Source organism: Aspergillus uvarum (genome assembly GCF_003184745.1).
Source record: "Aspergillus uvarum CBS 121591 unplaced genomic scaffold BO82scaffold_48, whole genome shotgun sequence".
In the NCBI taxonomy this organism is placed as follows: Eukaryota; Fungi; Ascomycota; class Eurotiomycetes; order Eurotiales; family Aspergillaceae; genus Aspergillus; species Aspergillus uvarum.
This window is the reverse complement of record NW_020291345.1, coordinates 23,919-42,057: the sequence shown is the minus strand read 5'-3', so window position 1 is coordinate 42,057 and position 18,139 is coordinate 23,919. Positions and strand designations below refer to the sequence as shown.

Below are 18,139 nucleotides of genomic sequence, written 5' to 3'. Positions count from 1 at the left end.
CATCCGAGATGCGAAGGGAACATAGTATAAATTTCGCCGTTGGAATTCAAGACATGCATAGATGAGCAAGATATAGTTGCGAAATTTCCGACTATCCACACTCGGCGGTTCTTGAGTGTCATTAATACAAAGTTGGCGCGAGAGGTCTGTAATGTGCTAGTTCCATGGGCTCGTGGATCCTCTCGGGTAGCAGCACTCAGCGGCAGAGGGTCAAGTCCTTGGATCTCAGCTCGGCTTAACCAGCCCACCCGCAGCAACCAGCTACTGATGACTCCACAGCGTCTGCAGCTTCCTCGTCTTCGACTCGGTCTCCCACCCCAGATCCGCCTCGATGCCGCGCAGCAGGTTCACCAGAATCTGGCGTTCCTCCGGCGCTTCGAGGAACTGGCCCACCGCAAACAGCAGCGGTGTCATGTGCACACGCGCACAGCTTGACGGTCGCGCCAGCGCAATCCCGATGATCTCCCGGCACCGGTAGTCGACCTCCTTGGTCAGCTCACGATACCCCTGCACGCGGTCGAAGGCGGTGCTTGGAGCTGTGACTGCGTCGGTGGGGCGATTTAGAGACAATGCGAGGCGGCCGAAATGACACACTTGCATCGCATATGCATACGACGGTAAGGAGTAGAAGACTTCAGGAAACGGGACAGGACTTGTGTCGGGCGGATGTGACAGGTTTCGGGGCTTCTCAAGGCGCACGCAAGGGCGGATCGATTCTGGGAGTCGTTCGACCCACGTTTGATACTCGAACGAAAGCCTCAGCCATGTGGACGTCGTGGGATACGGGGTGGAGCCCTCCGAGCCCTCGCTGGATGGAGAGCAAACCAGTTGTTGCAGGGACGATTTCTTCGAGTCGGCTAGAAAGTTGACAACTTTGCATGAGAGCCATGCCAGAGAGTGAAAGGAGAGGTCTTCTTGGAGAAGAAAAGTTTCGCTGATAGGCCCAATGTTCCCTTCGTCATCGAGCGGTATACCGGCAAACCTCCAGAGTTTGAAATCACTGGGGTCCAAGTGGGTCTGAACGCGATTGAGAAACGAGCTCAGGTAGTCCTGGCGGGCAAAGTTACAGAACGCCGCAATGACGCCATGTGGGAAGCTTGTAGGGGCTGGTGTCATGTTTTCATATAGGCTGACGATGGATTCGAAGAGCGGTTTGACACCGGAGAGATGTCTATTTTGTATTCGTTAATCCTCATCAAGATGGTAGAGTTCCACAGGGATAAACTCACGAATGCCCTTTCTCTGCCGGCTCATCCATCGATTTGTACAGATTGAGGATAGTCGAAACAGCGAGGGAGTTTTCTAGTTTCTTCCCCAGGGCCAATTGTGTGTGTGGGTCGAAGGGGGCGTTCTTCGATTGGCTACGCAGCCAGTCATTGATCGTCTCGAAAGGGGATTTCAGTACAGTTGAGCTAGATACCGCTGTGTAGGACTCGGAGAGAGCAGTATTTAGTCGCTGACCAGCCAGGTAGCCGTACATAGTGGCTTTATGCAGCCACTCCGAGTCCGACACATCAGGGTACGTTTCCAGTATCGCAGGAGTCGTGAACAATGCAGTATTCTCGGTAATTTTCAGTCCTTTCATTCTACCGAGGTGCTTCGCGGCCACAGCAGTGATAGAGTATTGAAGAGCCACATCGTCTTTGGCTCGTAGCGGAACATGAGTCGCAAAGAACTTGCGAGGGTCGGAAAGATCTAACCTGCATACGGATGAGCAAAATGGCAGCACGCAAGAGGGGGACACAAACCATGGCGCCAACGCCTCGACGTAGTATCGTACTAAGAATGATTCTTCATATCCAGAACCACTGATGAGATCGGAATACATGTCTTGAATGCTCTCATTTTCGTCCGCCTGAGACGGACTGTGCGATGTATGCCCCGTATGTGATGAAGCTTGACTTTGTCGAGGCGCCATCTCAGCATTAGGGTAAGATGCGTTATCAAATGCGTGGTTCGAAGCACTTGAGCTTCGAACATCATTCCATCCAGGACCAATGACGGGATCCGAACTTACCATGCCGGTCGGATCAATCTCTCGACCGGCCCAGTCAGGAGTTCGAATTGCGTGACGTGCTTGCATGCTTACGCCTGGGGAGCTTGCCTGAGACGAGGCCCCTGCTGGGGAGTGCGACACAAGCTGACTTATGCCAAGGGTTGATCCTGATGCTGGCGCTGTTGCTGCTCCAGATGGGAACTGACTTGGGCTTGGCATTGTTTGCTTGGTGGCGTCATGATTCAAGCTCGATAAATCGCCCGGAAGCGTCTAGTCACATGTCAGTATATGACTTTCATACACAACCTTACACAGCTGGACCATAGGAGAAGATTAAGTACATACGTGCGTTGGGGCGCCCATTGGACTGTGGTGACGATTTGAAACTTCCTCGCCATGATAAGGGGCGTACCGGCGCCTCACGGCAGCGCCCTGATCAATGAACTTGCGAGTTTGAACATACCCAGGGCAGTCTACACCAGCATTGATGCATCGTTGACACTTCGGACGCGCTTCATCACACTGAATGATTTAGCAAGCATTCCTAGTCAAGGGCAGAACACTGGACCAACCTTCAGGTGTCTTTTCTTGCACCGCTCGCAGGCTTTATTGGACGGCACTCCAGGCATTGTGTCTGCTGGGTCGGCCACAACTCATGAAGGTCGCGTCTTCTGTGATAGAGTCGAAAGGACCCGCATATCATCGCAAATCAACCGATGGCATGCTCATGGTTCTAGGTGTGGTTGTGGAGATGGTTGATAAGGATAAGGAAGTTGAAGCTGCTAGAAGCTTGGCATGGCGATCCTTTGGCTGAAAACGGTATGTTTTCCCGTTTGCGGAACAACATTGTTCCGTACTGTTGTTGCACAAACTCACACATTGCACCTCTCCCCGTCACTATAGATTCGTTGACGTTTTACGATTCTTAGACTCTTTAGATGTTCATAGTTCCGAAATTTGTGACTCACTATCTCCAAGTTTAGGTAACTTCATAAATCGACATGTAACAGCAGATTCTTCCCTCTTTCGGAAGCTTAAATATCCTCTTCCAGGTGCACTTCGGGGCACAATGATAGTGGTGCTGTGAAGGCCCTTGCAATCAGGAAACAAAATCACTTCGAGCAAGCACACTAACATACTTTGGATCATGCTATTGACAGGTCCACCACTTTCTCTGATGCCACAGTGGAGACATTCCAGCACTACTCCGATTCACATTAACTTGACGCAACGCAGCAACATAGGCTAGGCCCAGCTCCAGAGGAAGACAAGCAAGGGGAGCCTTGTAATCACGCCCGTCAACTTCAGCTTTCACGCCAGGTGCAGGCACCAGGTTCACGCAAATGAGTTAACGATCGGAGCCCGCTTCCCATTGCTTGCATCTTTTGAGCCTGAATTTGACTAGCTGTGGCATATGGCTCAGTGATAATAGAATATCACACCAGTTCCCTGAGACAAGCAAGACCCGATGCATATCGAAATAGCGCAACGATTGCGTTGCCAGGGTTGCGAAAGCGGCGGGTACAGAAACAGGGACTGCCAGTTCGGCCCACGCAAGTAACTCCAGTTTAAGCGTGGAAGAGTCCGGGTGTACATCCTGCTCCGGTTCGTCCTCTGTCTCGGGTGCAAGATGCGTTGGAGAGGTTTCGGGTAAGTTAAGAAGGCATGCCTAGCAATCTGCAGCTAAAGATTGAGCCTTCGTCCAAGTGTCAGGAACCATAGCATCCGGAGTCTGAAGGCTAAGACGACGCAGTCCTTGGAGAAGTCGTGTTACCTGTTTCTTTGGAGTAACAAGTTCGCGCAGGGTGCCCGCTTTATAAGCATTCAGCCCATCGAAAAAGACAAGTAGATTCCTCAATTTGAGAAGCGGTGCCTTCTCGAAGCTCTGCACGAGGACTCGTTGAGGATTGATCGCTTCTAGATCACTTGTACTCAAGACTTCAAGATGAACCACCATAGATTCGAGATAAAGTAAGCAAGACAAGCCAATCGGCAGCTGCATCGTGAGCATTTCCCAGCTCATTTTGTCGAAACCGTGGTCAGGGCCAATTAGATGCATCTGGCGGACATGTACCGCATACGGACTGTAGCAAATCTCATCCCATAGCCCCCCTCCCCACGATAAGATTCGAAAGAAGTGTTTGGAAGTAAAATAGCAGAAGGTTTGTTGACCAGTTGTAAGCTGGCCAGATCATGCATCGGGATTGAATCAATATGGGATAAACAGACACCAAAGCAATATATGGCATCATAACTGGCAATATAGGCTACAATCTGTGAGCAATAGTCAGCTTAAGCGTCTTATCTTGATTTCAGAGTGGCCTTACAATGCCAATGATCTCAGCTGGGAGGTCCATGTTTGTATTCTTAGTTTCAAGGGGGTTGCATCGAGTGTAGATGGGGAGGGTGTGTGAGAGGGAACATGGGAAGAGAAAATGATGTTTGCAAGAGTGCCATGGTGAGCATCTGTTGGATATCTATGAGTATCTCTCCGTGCGGTGGAGTGAATTGATGAGGACTCGCTGCTATATTTCCCAGCTAGCGGCTTTGTTCCTAAATTGGCATTTACTAAGAATTACCTACCACCTCCCTACACCAACTACATACTCAAGTTCTCTCATCATTCAAAGATGGCCGCACTACAGAAAAGGAATAACATCCAGAGACCTAAGCTCCATCAGAGATCTTCACTGTTATTGTATGCTAAGTCCTCTTCTCCACATTTGATGTAACCTTCACCTACCATCTGTGCAGAGTCGGACTGATATAGCGTGATACTTGCTAGCAAGTCAGCCGACGCATCGTCCCCGCACGCAAACGACGCGGAGTATCACAAGAACAGATCAAGTGTACACTATGAGACTACACAAAGAGCATTGATCAACACTTTCAAGGATATGATTATGGTATGAGCTTTCCAACTCCGAGTTCTCTGCCTGGGATCTATAGCGACTGCGGCTAATTGCAAACATGCTTCATCAGGCGCTGCACATCGCACGAAAATGGCGTCTGCCTCACATGCGCCTTGCGCCTTCGAGAAGACACCTTTACGCCTCCAAAAGGAAAAAAGAAGAAAAAAACAAAAAGCGGTTCAATAATTTATCGTTGATTGTTATCGCGAAAAGAGACTTGTGTTTCAAATAAGCTTAATAGGAACAAAGCTCGGCATGCGGCACGACGTCCAGCGACGGTGGGAGTCAACCTTCACATCAGGTATAAAAACGTTTCTCTCCTTGAGATGAACAAGCCAATGTTTCGGCAAAGCTGTGTTCTCTGTTACTGTCGCTTGCGGCGCTCTAGTGACCGAGGCCCGACCAAGGAGTCATGGGATGACACAAAAACTTGTCATGAAGCTAACAAGGGATAAACGACTCATAAGAAACATCCCTCTACTAAGAACGTGAAAGTATTGGACTATCCTAAATCCCCGCCCTTCAACACTCGGAAGCGCGCGACCATCCCTTGCAGAAACTGCCACCCTATTGTCGAGGTTGTGTTACATGCAGTAGCTTGATTATGGTTACATGGCCGGCTGGTCTATACCCATTCATGCAGCCAGTTTGGGATATGACTAGGATAAATGGCAAGTTTGAAGAGACAGAGCTCAATAAATAAAACATAACCAGATGTGAGCATCGATGAGCTTTGATTCGACCGCATTGGTGGCTTTCATTGTTTTAAGAAGAGTGGTTGCCCCCCGCATCTGTGCCATGGACCCTTTGTTGTTGTGGAATGTTCCTAAAGACTATATTTTCAATTCATCCCCACAACTCTCAATCCATCAAACTCGGGCTTGGATGATCTTGTCTGATAATGGCCCCAGCTTCTTTTTCAAGGCTTCTTGAAGTGCTTGGGCTGACAGCTTTAGCTTCTGCTTCTGTAACCCGACGAATAGTCGACGATTCGAGCGTGTCCTCCAATGTACTTGACTACATTGACCCGCTAATTGGAACTTCCAATGGAGGTAGGTATATGGCATGGCCATGAAAGGGCATCCAAAAGTTGACAATATTGATAGGTCATTCATTCGCGGGTGCAACTCTGCCCTTTGGTACGTCCCTATCTGATTAGTTCACATCTAAAAGTTCTTGACAGCTAACTTCTTTACAGGCATGGCTAAAGCAGTAGCTGATACTCTTGGTGAGAATCAGGCCGGATTTGCCTATGACACGCAAAATGTCTCTGGGTTCTCTCATATGCACGACTCTGGGACTGGTGGTGTAAGCTCGACCTTCCTAGCCGATGGCTGAGCTCCTCAATAACTATTGACAGTCTCCATCCCTGGGCAACTTTCCTATCTTCGTGCACCCAAGCTGTCCCAATGATGACCTGGATCAATGCGCCTGGCAGCAATCAGTGCGAGCCACAGCCTGGTCATCGCCTCAGGCTCGACCAGGATATTTCTCGATCTCATTAGACAACGGCATCTTTGCTGAGATGACCGTCACTAACCATTCTGCGCTATATCGTTTCACATTCGAGAACGCTCCTAGCGAAACATTCAGTCCTGTCGTCCTCGTCGACCTTATGGATCTTCCTAAGTCTCGCACCAATGGGACCGCATCAGTAGATCCATCTACAGGCAGACTGACAGGCAACGGCACCTTTAGTCCTAGCTTCGGCATTGGGACGTATGACCTACACTTTTGCGCGGACATTAGAGGAGCACAAGTCCGAGATACTGGCGTCTGGCAGAACAACCGGGCGGGTCTCAACCAGACGTTCTTATCACTAACTTCGGATGGCAGCAATTCTGCATCGACCCTAAGTGGTGGTACATTCGTCAGGTTCAATGCACCTACAGCAAATGAGACGATCCTTGTCAGGGTAGGTGTAAGCTTCATCAGCGTGGATCAAGCTTGTACCAATGTAGAGAATGAACAACCCAATTTTGACTTTGCTGGCACGGCATGGGCAGCGGAGAGTGCCTGGAGGGAGAAACTGAGCGCAATCAGTGTTGATACAGAAGGAACATCGACCGACCTGCAGAAAGTGTTCTGGAGTGGTATTTATCGCGCAATGATCAGCCCACAGGACTACACTGGGGAGAACCCACTCTGGCAGAGTGACGAACCTTACTATGACAGCTACTATTGGTAAGTAGCGCCGTGCTTCCAGTCAAGCTTCATCTAACATATTTGCTTAGTATCTGGGACTCCTACCGCGGTGTGCATCAACTGCTGACACTGGTGGATCCTCTCTCGCAGTCATTGATGATCCGGAGCCTTATTGATATCTATCGTCATGAAGGCTATCTCCCCGATTGCCGCATGTCACTCTGCAAAGGCTATACCCAGGGAGGCTCCAATGCAGATGTACTCTTGGCCGACGCCCTCCTAAAGAACGTGAGTGATATTGATTGGGAGACTGCGTATGAGGCCGTGGTGAAAGATGCCGAAGTCGAGCCGTCCAACTGGAATATTGAGGGACGGGGTGGCCTGACTAGCTGGAAGACTCTCAATTATATACCAACAGATGACTTCGATCCGTACGGAGTGGGACTGCACACACGGAGCATCTCACGGACAGTTGAGTACGCCTACGATGATTACTGCATTGCTCAAATGGCCCAGGTCCTAGGCCATGAGAGCGACAGCGAGAAGTATTCACAGCGCGCCAGAAATTGGCAGAACATGTTCAAAGACGATCAGAACTCAACCATCAGCGGGGTGAACACTGGTTTCACTGGCTTTCTTCAGCCACGCTATCCGAATGGAACATGGGGATACCAGGACCCGATCTTCTGTAGTCCGCTGCTGAGTTTTGACTCGTGCTACCTGAATGCTAATGGCCATGAAACCTATGAGGGCAGCGCTTGGCTTTACTCATTGTGAGTATGCCTGATACTTCGAGCTCAGATGAGAGCTAATTATCTGTTAGTTACGTTCCGCAAGACATGGCTTCTTTGGTCGAGAAACTCGGTGGGCGTGAGATGTTTGTCTCTCGACTTACGTACTTGCACAGTTCAGGCCTCCTCTACATCGGTGACGAGCAAGCATTCCTCACTGTTCATCAATTTCACTACGCTGGACGCCCTGGACTGTCCACAAAGCAGGCACATGCATATATTCCCTCGCAATTCAACACCTCAGTCTCAGGTATCCCGGGCAACGATGACGGAGGAGCGATGGGAGCGTTTGCAGCTCTAAGCATGATGGGACTGTTTCCAGTCCACGGGCAGGATGTCTATCTAATCAACCCACCGTTCTTCAAGGAGGTCAGCATTCTAAACAAAGTCACGGGCAAGACCGCCACAATCCGAAATGTGAATTTCGATCCGACGTATCAGTCAATCTACATCCAGAATGCCACCCGAGATGGTCAACCATGGACCAGGAACTGGATTAGCCATGACTTTTTCACGGATGGTGGAGTGCTCGAGCTTGCGCTGGGAACTGCAGAAAGCGACTGGGGGACCCGAGATGAGGATCTGCCTCCGAGTATGAGTGGTTGATGCGTCATGTTTTCGTGAAAGAGAATAGACCAGATTTGTCACTACCCTAATGGATTGCCATCTACTGTCTAGCTGCAACAAGTCTTTGAGAACTGTCATCACAATGACTACTTTCTTTGCATGCTCCAATATTTGGGATCAAAATATCTCCCAACGCGATGATTATCGAACTTATCCTTCCTGTCGTCTTGACAGAACACTTGCTCTAAGGCCACCAAGACCAGCTAGAAGATACCGGCCTAGCCTCAGGTGAAGCCCTTCTGCTACGGACTACACCCTTCACGCAGTACTGTAGGTCTTTGAGCACCGAGAATCACCCCGAGTTTTTAAGGCTCTATAAAAAACTTCGGCTAAGAACAAAGGACTAGTAAGGAATTTACCCTTTTTATCATTCACTTTGTGCAAGTTCAACCAAGAACGATACACATGTATATACTCAAACCTATGCATCCGAAAGCCCGCTTGACAGCATATAAGATGATGAGCAACAGCCAAACTGAAGACAAGACCATCAACTTCAACGAACTATACAAGGCTCACGTCTACAACCGACCCTAAAAGTGGTGTAAGTTCAAGCCATGAAGATCATCAACCCGGGTCGAGACTCGCAGTCTCCCCGCACGAAACGCCTAACAACTTTCCATCCCTTCCTCCGGCTTCCACCCGAGCTACAGCTCCAAGTCTGGGAGATGTCCCTCGAGGACTTTGGGCTTCTCCGGTGGAAAGACTTTGATGTCATAAGTCTCTATCCGATGAACCTGAGATTCTTGGACAGCGCCCCCGGCCAGCAGCCCGAAATCAGACAACGGCTCCACATCCCGGTCCCACCTCTCAAGCAAGTCTGCCATACATCCCGCCACATTGCTGAGAAGTGACTCAGGCGAGAGTTGGCTCGCTACGAAGAGCTCCGGGCGGCGGAATGCGGTCCTCCCTACGAAGCCGACTCAGACTTCCCGTTAGAGAGGCTTTGGTTATTCTGCTTGGTCCGATATACCCGGCAAGACCACGAGGAGGGATTGTGCACTACACGACCAACTGCTGGCAGAGCTCTTGGGAAGCCGCCAAGGACTATGGCGATAACCGGGTCTACGTCTCGCCGGACGACTACCGGCAAGTGCGGGCGCAATCGGAAGGGGGCTACCTGCCGAAGCTGCTATGGCGTCGCCGCCGCCAGCAGCGGAGGCGGTGGTGCAGCTGGGAGCTGACCGGGAAACGCTAAAGAATCGTCAGGGAAAGCAGCTAGTGCGGGGGCCGCTGGGAAGTCACCTCGCGTGGGATGACGGCGAGAGTGTCTTTGAGCAAGAGGTCTATGACTTGATCGAGGCTGCGGCGCGTCGGGTTACCGTTTCCTCCTGGGGGGATTTCAAGATTATCCCTGTGGTGGCGGAGCATAGATGTGGGTATAGGTAGTCGTCTTGTTTGTTGACTCTCTTGTAAACATATTTCATGTTCAAGCACTGTGGTATGGTAGATAGTGGATGTCCACGAACTAGTTCAAGCACCCCCACCCTACATACATAATCTAGGTAAATGCTCCAACCCAGTTTATTTTACTATAATCCAATCAAAGTGCATCATACCGAGCCAATCTCAACACCAGAGCATTCAGACAGCCTACAACAAACAGATCCCAGCAAGCCCAGCACGAAGTCAAAACAAGCTCATCCACAGCCCCCCCCGCAACCCGTAGGCACCAACATATCCCCACAACCCTAACGCCCTTCCTAACCCTAAATCCCAGACCTGTCAAAGAATTTGCCGTGAACTCAGCCATGCAGCCCACGTAACCAGCCGCAGGCACCCCTTTTCTTGACATGTGCAGCACAGAGATGTTGTACTTGGGGACGCGTGGCCCAGATGCAGGAACCGTCAACCCACCGTCCAGTACTGTACACCTTATCTAAACTTTAGTGTCCACAGCACAGTACAATTCCGAGGGCCAAGCCACGACATATCAGATCAGATTAGCTAGGCAGCAACGTTATCTAGTAAGCTTAGTTGGGCCTGGGCTTTGGGGTGTGTATTGTCCTTCACTCATCCTGTTGTGATGGCTCGTGCAGTCGGATTGATTGATACTTATGAGAGAGTATACGGTTCGCGAGAAGATGTGGGATTCAGGATGGTGTAAGGTAGTTGCCTGTTGACGGGCTGCTGTGAAGGCTATGTATGATTGTAGGAGGAGAATGGGTGGATGGGTGGTCTTCCAGTGCCATTCAATGGGGGGTAATGGTTGAAGATGTGACTACCGGAATGAGAGTAGCAAAAAGGTGATAGTGGGACTTGGTTGAGTCTCCTGTCAACCTTCCCTGGGTGATATTGTACTCTATTGCTGAATCGTCGAGGCTGAGGGGTCTATCTAGCTCAAGTCTGATTGCTTGCTCAGGGGACATGTGCACTACGTTTTGAAATGTGAGAAATGACATTCTCATCGAAAGCAGAAGGAGAAGGTGTATAGCTCAGAGGAAAAGTTCCAGGCTCCTGTAGAGAGAAATGCTTTCCACACTGTCATCTTATCTCTGCTTGACTTGAGATGGTGAGCTAGCATGATCTGGCCTCGATTTTACCTACCGAACAACACGGCCAAATTAGATGTACGGATGAGAGGAAGTCATTTAAGCGTATAAGTTCATTGCTATGCCGTGAGTTGGAACACATTCCCAACCACGACCCGATTCTCTCTGCATGGTTAGCATTAATCGCCACAAAACGTAGAATCATGCACACCCCTATCATCTCCCCCCAAAATGTAACCCTTATTAAAACATTAAGACATTAAATCATATCATCCCGTGCAGCCATTTTCCCATCATCAGTCATAAGCAAGGAAAAGAACGAACGAACGACGACCTCGATCAGAGGTCACACCCGCCATACTAACCCCAATCAGATACCAGACTCATACGGCCCATGATCACCTCGGTGCTGGAACCCGTAGGGATTTGTCTCGGCCCACTCATTCCAAGCATTACACGTCTCTTCCAGGACATCTCTGTCCAGAAACCGCTCAAACTCACTCTGTCGCTCAATAATCTGCTGTGCGAATCCCTCCGCCGCGTGGAAGCCAATGTGGCAGTGGATCAGCCATGCTCCGGGGTTATCAGCCTCAAATCCGATGACGACGTAGCCGCCCTTGCCGTTCGCTGCGGGGAGGTTGAGGGTGTCGCGGCGCGTGGGGTTCTCGGTTTGCAGCTTTACGGTAGAGGGGTCGTAGGTACCAAGGCCTTGGGCTAGGATGTAGAAATCATGGCCTGATGAAGTTTGGTTAGTTCGAGTTCATTGCAGGGAAGCACGACCAAAACTTACCGTGTAGATGAATGGGATGAACGGCAGGAATGGTCGTCTGAATGATCAGCACGGTCCATTGATTCGCAACACTCGCCTGGATGACTCCCTGGCCTGGCTCCCAGCTGGACTTCTTAGGAGCATCGGAGGTTTGCAGTAGGGTTGGATCACTCCAGGAGGTATTGAAGATTTCACCTCCCATCTTCCATAGGTAGATTGGTGGCTTGCCAATGCCTCCGATGCCAGTATCAGAGGTTACCGTGTTCGCCTCGCCGAGGTCTGCGTTCAGAGCAAGCTTCGGGACAAGGGTCGACGTCGGAAAATCCTGACAGTCGACGTCGCCTCCGTAATCCCATTTCTTTGACTGCGGATCCGAGTTTGTGTTGGACCCTTTGTATCGCAAGATACCTTTGATGTTTTCTGCCGCCGTGTTGTTGCTGCAGTACGATTGCGGCATCGCACGAATCCAGTAGTTATCCCGTCTTTGATTGGCGGTCACGATGATATCGTACCGCTGACCCATTCCAATCGGGACGTGATTCGTCTTGAATGGAACCATTGGAACGAAGTCGGCCGCGATCACGGTGAGGTCATGATTGTCGATCGAGAATTTGAACTGCGTGTGCATGGCAGTATTGACCAGCCGGATCCGATATCTTCGACCTGGCACAAAGGTAGTCTGGAATCGTCGGCCGACAGTAGGACCATGCTTAGGAACCCAGACATTCGTCCCATTCAACAGACCTGTCGCCATGGTAGGCAGCTGGCCACTATTGAGATCCTCTTGATAATAGCTATAGTAGGTCTCATGAAGCCAGTCACTCAGAAACAGGACGCCCAGGTCTTGATCATAGTCAGCCGTTGAAGGGCCATGGATCACGATGCCTCCGTAAACGCCCTCCCAGGCCTGGAGAGAGAAATGCGAATGGTACCAGCTTGAACCGTACTGCTCTGCCTTCCAGACATATGTGTAGCTTGATCCGGGAGGTACAGGGCATTGAGTCAGAGCTGTTACCCCATCCATTTGGTTATTGTTCAGCTGCCGAATTCCATGAAAATGGATGGCAGTGCCGTTGTCCTGCATGCGATTTGTGACATGCACCTTTACAGTGTCTCCCCAGTTGGCCTCAATGGTTGGGCCTGGAAATTGCCCATTGACAAGAAGCACCTGCCGCTCAACCCCATCAGGTGCACGAGTGGTATTGATGATGTCGAAGAAATACTCCCGCACAACACCTGTATCCGGGGCAGTCTCATAATAATTTGTATTGATGTCAAATCCTTTCCAAGGCACCTGAGAGTTCTGTAACGACTGACTCTGATTTGTGGCCCTTGCCTCCAGCTGAGACGTCTTTTTGAATGGAAAGAGATCGGGTGTAATCGGACTGCTCAAGGCCAATGAGGCCAGGAGCCATAGAAGAAAAAGAAACTTCATTGAATAAAGAGGGGAATGGAAACGAGGACCACAAACGAATAGATCGATTACTGATTATCCTGACATGGGTCCCCTCCTTGGATCCACGGCTTTATACTACCAGCAAGCAGGGTGAGCTGGTGACCGTAATGTTGAGCCTTGGCCTATTCAGGATTTCAATTCGGTTCATGTTGTCTGCTCTGTCTCCATGAATCAGCCTTCCAGTCTGTCTCGCCCGGGGAAGACTGAGTTGCAGGGCTCGGTGACTTCCATGCAGCACTGTCCTTGACAGGTCTTCCGACCCATCGTTCATACTCGGATCTAAAATAGCCCTAATGCAAGCAATCCCCAGCTGTACGGATCTCCACCCAGTCATATGAGAGCCCATGGAGGCATCCAATGACGGACACGACGGAGTTCTGAAATGACCGCTAGCGCAGCAACTTAGTAGTTTCTTAGATAGCAATGTTGTGAGGAGGAAATTCGAGCCTCAAATTTTGATTTGAAACTAACTCATGCTCGTATCTAACATCGCAAGCCCTGCTTGAAAAGGAATGAGCATTGACCTCGTGGCATTTCGACTTCTGCATGATGGTCGGCCCAAGGCTGTGAATAAGCGACCATGGATCGCCATCCTAGGGAGAAAATCAGTCTCTGGAACCTCGCCTATGAGAGGTGTGAGCGTTCAGACCCCAGAAATGCATATTGAACATTGAGTTCAAGCGGATTGGCCGAAGCACTAGTCGGATTAAAGCCAGTTCTGCTTCCAAGAATGATATATGTCATGATTCATGTCTTGGACAATTCAGAAGCCGACTACCGTGGCGCACACTGTGCACCGGAAATCTCACATTACTGCAAGCCCGAAAGGTAGAGGTCATTTTCACCCGCACCATTTGCCGTCCGCCAGCACATGGCATGCCTGACGCTGATATCGGGCGCGTTGGGAATGGTGCTGACCGCTAGTCGTCTTTTCCTGACACCGCTCAGACATGATCCTCATTCCCTCGACGTATCAGATATCAAGTCCTCCCGTAAAGAGCTTGAAAGGCGGCTCATCACTCACAGGTCCGTTCTTGAAGGTGGAGCAACCCATGGGGCTCATTGTGTTAATTATAGAACCTAGGTGAAAATGACTTTCTGAAGCAAATAGCTTGACAGGCGAGAAACTTTCGGTAAGAGGAGAATCTGTTTGGAAACGTAATGACGTGGGACCTTGCACCTTGCTAGATAGAAGATCCTTGGCCAATTGTGGGGAGACACCGCAGCCTCGGGGCCAGGCGAGCGTGGTGGCCTTGGCGATTGGGGCGGAATTTCTGCTAACAGGCAGGAAAGGACGTCGGCCACCCCAGTGAATGTAACGTCTCGCTTGAGGGTACCCAGATGATCGCGTTGCATAGAAAGATAAGAAGAACAAATCCCACAAAAAGAAGGGTAGAAAAAGGGAATGGGAAAAAAAAGCAAAATCGAACCACTCGCATCCAGGGCCAAGCAACTGAGGGATCCGCCTTGTCAGGCATTTTCCAGGCCAAAACTGAAGAGTCATATTCTCAACGAAAGCCTCTGATGCAGTAGGCTTATCCCGGGCCCATTGTAGGGCACTAAGCCACGAATCTTGGCCTTGTATAGATTGGCAAATAAAGCGGCCCCGCAAGCCACGAATGCACTCTATACGAACCCGATTAGCGAAACCACGCCAGCTAAACCCACTCGGGCCGTATGACGTGACTAGTAGAATGGCGGCTCAAGCCAAAATCCGAGCTCAAAGTTGGAGATAGGAACAATAGCCAAGCTCAAGTTCCTCAACCCATCGGAGAGCCCGAATGGGAGTTGAGGACCTGGCCGAAAGTTACGAGTTCATGCCCTGCAGAACGCCAGGGGCAGTCGGTATGCGCTGGCACAACGTCGCCAGCTCTGCTCCCTCCTTCATGAGGGGTAAAATACACTGAACATGAGCTGGACATAACTTCATGACTTATTCCTTGAAGAAGAGACATTAAGCGTCAGGGACTCGAGAAGATACGGGCGCGCTCATGACGCACAGAATGCCTTGCGGTGGGTTCCAATTGGCGAATCTGGATTCCAGCTACTATACTTTCGGATGGACCGACCCAACGGTAATCTTTATGTCTGAGTAACGCTCTCTCGGTTCGGGGGGAAATGAAAATTGTCGCACGCACAAAGGACCGACCCGCGTGGTGCACTTCGCCACGTGCCCGGCTGATTTTGAAGCCAACCAAGTGCACGCTGTGACCTCACTAGACCGAGCCCTGGTGTTAGAGAGGCATAATGATTCCTGCGCAAGAACAAATTTGGGGGAAACTTGACGAGAGCAAGACCATTCGCGAGAATAACCAATATCCGGGGACTTAGTAGCATGAACTATGCTTCCTGCTATGTGTATTCAGCTGCCAGGGTGGAGTCTTGGTCCTGCAATATTCCTGGTCCAGTACTGAGGCAACTTGCTGGACCTGGGGATCTTGTGATCAGTTGTTCTTTATTGGAGATCGCTGGGGCATTCTGACCAGGACTGTCACTGCAAACTAGTAGAGTGAGATGGCGTGTCCCAATTGTTAGCGTTGAGAAGATGCCGCTTAGAAATCGTGCTAACTTGTGCTATTGGGCATTGGGACCTCTGTTAAGCACCACGAAGACGCGGCACACGTGGAGCCTTGGGTTATTTAATTCTTTGTTTCTGATTGAGAAATTGCCCTTCAGTGTTTGTACATCGTATTCTGATGACCACCTAAGACGCACAGGAGTATTTCTTAGCCAGTAATGCAGTCGGGGGTGGGTGCCAAGTTGTTGACCTACGGGTCGTGGCATGACAGCCAATCGTGAAATCATGACCTCGATGCACGAGTAGAAGTCAGGCTGCCGGGGTTCTGGTAGCCGCAGTAGTAGTTACTAGCTGATAAGCAAGATCCAGGATCGGCAATTTAGCCCTGGAGCTGTGGAGGAGAAGTGACCGGAGTGAGGGGGGTAGAGTTGTTGGTGGGCGGATGAGGAGGGGAAAGCAAGCAGCTGGGAGAGTTAACCGAAGATGGCGATCTTTGACGGGCAGGAAAGGCAGGCACTGGCGGCCATCCTCCACGTTGTTGGGGATCACGCCATCTCCGCCTTCACCTTTGTTTTGACCTACAACCAAATCCTTGGGATTATCTTGGCTGCAAGCAAAGCCCCCAAGAGACAGACTAGATTGTTGTCTCGTATATCGCGAGATTGCCCCCATTCCGTCCATAACGCTCTGCTTTCTTTCCCGCAAAGACTCGACACTGCAGCATGCGAAAGGTCAGCCAAGCGGTCACCCAATTCTTACAATTTTACGGTGTGGGACATACCCTGGTTAACGGAGATCGGCCAACTGACAAGAAACCCCAAGACCTACAAGTCAGAGATCTAGAAGCCTCTGAGCTCGGCTCTCGCCAGAGTGTACTTGCGCAAAGCCGAGCGGCCTGTGCGGGGACTAGCCGGGGTATTATGAAGCTATCGCGACGCCAATTACGTACTCCTCAGCTACGCCAGATATTTTCTTGCTCTGCACCGCAAATAAATCGCACGCATGATGCTTTGCTGATATGATGGACTGGTGTGAAGCAGGGCGATTGAAGGCGGGCGAAAGGAGCACAAGTACAAGCGATGCTGATGAACCGACGATTGCCACCGTTGGCCTGCTTGAATTGGTTGCTATCTCCACACACTTGGAGCAAGAGATCGCAACCCACGGGTTTCTCTTATTATCGGAGACGAATTTGCGGAGTTAATGGCAATAGCCGATCGACATACACCGACGCCTGCGTGCAGCACCGCCGTTAGTGCGACCGGTCCTTATGTGAGATATATGAGGATCTAATTAGTGAGTTGACTAGCTCCATAGCTTCGATCTATTCTGACAGGCATTATAAGTGTAATGGGCATTTAGAAAAAGAAGGTAGAGGCGGTACTACAAAGTGCGATTCTTGATACTTCCTTTCGGCGTCAGATCAGAACTATGCAATGCCTCAAAATAGGACGATTCCTGCTTGACTAGTTAACTATTTTCTGCGCCTCTACGCTGATCTAATCCCAACACCTAAGTAATGTACTCTTATTACACCTAAGACAGCTCCAGCTCAACGCGACCAGACTTGCAAAGTTCACACTATATCCATACAATAATTCTACCCCTAACCTATTTATACACATCCAAACAGGAAACCGAACCCCCTTCCAGAACAAGTAACAGCCCTCACTCCTTCAGCGGATCATGGCCCCAGTTCTTCAAAGACCGATAGCTCTTACTATCGGTGTTCTGCTTTGCGGTCTCCTCCTGGGCCAGATGCCGCTTGCAGTATGACACCACCCTGCGCATATGATCGATGTCCTCATCCGAGTACTTGGACGCATCCTTGGATGGGTTGCTTTCGAGGATGTCCACGATTTTGCGACCACTATCAACCAAAAGAAAAAGAGACACACTCAAGCTCAGCATACATGCGACATTACACGCAGGGCTACATGGATGATCCCTGACGCAAGAAGCTAAAGAAGTCGGCTTACCTCTCATGCCCGATCGTCTCGCCTGACTCGCTATCCTTGCTCCAGCCAGAGGATTGGGACTGTTCCTCTTGGAGCCAGTCGCGGAGCTCGTTGGGGGTCATGTTGACCAGCTCGTTGAATTCGCTTGGGGTTTTTTGATTAGCGCTAATTTCATTGGGATGGCTATTCTATGCTTACTCGATAACCGTATCCTTGCTTTTAACCATTTTGGAGTTGATTGTTTGGGATTGGTTTGTATTTCAAGGGATAAAAAGTACTGGGTAGTTGAGCTACCAGCTGTTTTGTACCTTCTGCCGGTCAGGCGTGACGTCACCCTTTCCGCGAGCAAACACCGGCGTCATCGTGTGTAGTGCATCTGAGCTGGCTGCAAACGCGGTCGGTTCCGAGATTCGATCATAGATTCTGCGCAGAATTTCACCAAGTTAGGTAGAGTTTAGTAGAGTTTGATCGACCT

The 18,139-nt window shown here is 50.2% G+C and overlaps 4 protein-coding genes across 4 annotated transcripts; 1 reads left to right on the top strand and 3 right to left on the bottom strand.

The window, feature by feature from the left end:
• Positions 1-66: 66 nt before the first annotated feature.
• BO82DRAFT_136222 (Zn(II)2Cys6 transcription factor domain-containing protein) lies at positions 67-2,738 on the bottom strand. Its single transcript, XM_025630023.1, has 5 exons — positions 2,569-2,738; positions 2,342-2,518; positions 1,749-2,266; positions 1,230-1,700; positions 67-1,171 (listed from the first exon to the last, which is right to left on the bottom strand). The coding sequence occupies exons 1-5, from the start codon at positions 2,623-2,625 to the stop codon at positions 262-264; spliced, it is 2,133 nt and encodes a 710-aa protein (XP_025489396.1). The 5' UTR covers positions 2,626-2,738; the 3' UTR covers positions 67-261.
• A 3,004-nt stretch (positions 2,739-5,742) lies between these two features.
• Positions 5,743-8,672, top strand: BO82DRAFT_340740 (glycoside hydrolase family 92 protein). The gene is made up of 7 exons (XM_025633522.1): positions 5,743-5,801; positions 5,865-5,960; positions 6,015-6,047; positions 6,107-6,216; positions 6,269-7,092; positions 7,143-7,826; positions 7,877-8,672. Exons 4-7 carry the CDS (start codon positions 6,109-6,111, stop codon positions 8,448-8,450), a joined length of 2,190 nt encoding a protein of 729 aa, XP_025489395.1. The 5' UTR covers positions 5,743-5,801; positions 5,865-5,960; positions 6,015-6,047; positions 6,107-6,108; the 3' UTR covers positions 8,451-8,672.
• A 2,445-nt stretch (positions 8,673-11,117) lies between these two features.
• BO82DRAFT_393992 (extracellular dihydrogeodin oxidase/laccase) lies at positions 11,118-13,167 on the bottom strand (the record flags this gene model as incomplete). The annotated part of the gene is made up of 3 exons (XM_025638706.1): positions 11,118-11,698; positions 11,754-12,968; positions 13,050-13,167. The coding sequence occupies 3 exons, from the start codon at positions 13,165-13,167 to the stop codon at positions 11,334-11,336; spliced, it is 1,698 nt and encodes a 565-aa protein (XP_025489394.1). The 3' UTR covers positions 11,118-11,333.
• A 4,084-nt stretch (positions 13,168-17,251) lies between these two features.
• On the bottom strand, positions 17,252-17,808 carry BO82DRAFT_356571 (DUF3140 domain-containing protein). Its single transcript, XM_025635765.1, has 2 exons — positions 17,686-17,808; positions 17,252-17,576 (listed from the first exon to the last, which is right to left on the bottom strand). The coding sequence occupies exons 1-2, from the start codon at positions 17,784-17,786 to the stop codon at positions 17,375-17,377; spliced, it is 303 nt and encodes a 100-aa protein (XP_025489393.1). The 5' UTR covers positions 17,787-17,808; the 3' UTR covers positions 17,252-17,374.
• Positions 17,809-18,139: the final 331 nt, after the last annotated feature.

Excerpts from the sequence above, each read along its gene's own strand:
- BO82DRAFT_136222 (XM_025630023.1), bottom strand. The coding sequence starts at position 2,625 with ATGCCTGGAGTGCCGTCCAATAAAGCCTGCGAGCGGTGCAAGAAAAGA. Across the intron at positions 2,519-2,568 it reads GCAAGAAAAGACACCTGAAG|TGTGATGAAGCGCGTCCGAA; the intron begins GTTGGTCCAGTG and ends TAAATCATTCAG. Across the intron at positions 2,267-2,341 it reads CAATGGGCGCCCCAACGCAC|ACGCTTCCGGGCGATTTATC; the intron begins GTATGTACTTAA and ends ACATGTGACTAG.
- BO82DRAFT_340740 (XM_025633522.1), top strand. The coding sequence starts at position 6,109 with ATGGCTAAAGCAGTAGCTGATACTCTTGGTGAGAATCAGGCCGGATTT. Across the intron at positions 6,217-6,268 it reads ACGACTCTGGGACTGGTGGT|TCTCCATCCCTGGGCAACTT; the intron begins GTAAGCTCGACC and ends AACTATTGACAG. Across the intron at positions 7,827-7,876 it reads AGCGCTTGGCTTTACTCATT|TTACGTTCCGCAAGACATGG; the intron begins GTGAGTATGCCT and ends ATTATCTGTTAG.
- BO82DRAFT_356571 (XM_025635765.1), bottom strand. The coding sequence starts at position 17,786 with ATGACCCCCAACGAGCTCCGCGACTGGCTCCAAGAGGAACAGTCCCAA. Across the intron at positions 17,577-17,685 it reads GAGACGATCGGGCATGAGAG|TGGTCGCAAAATCGTGGACA; the intron begins GTAAGCCGACTT and ends TTTGGTTGATAG.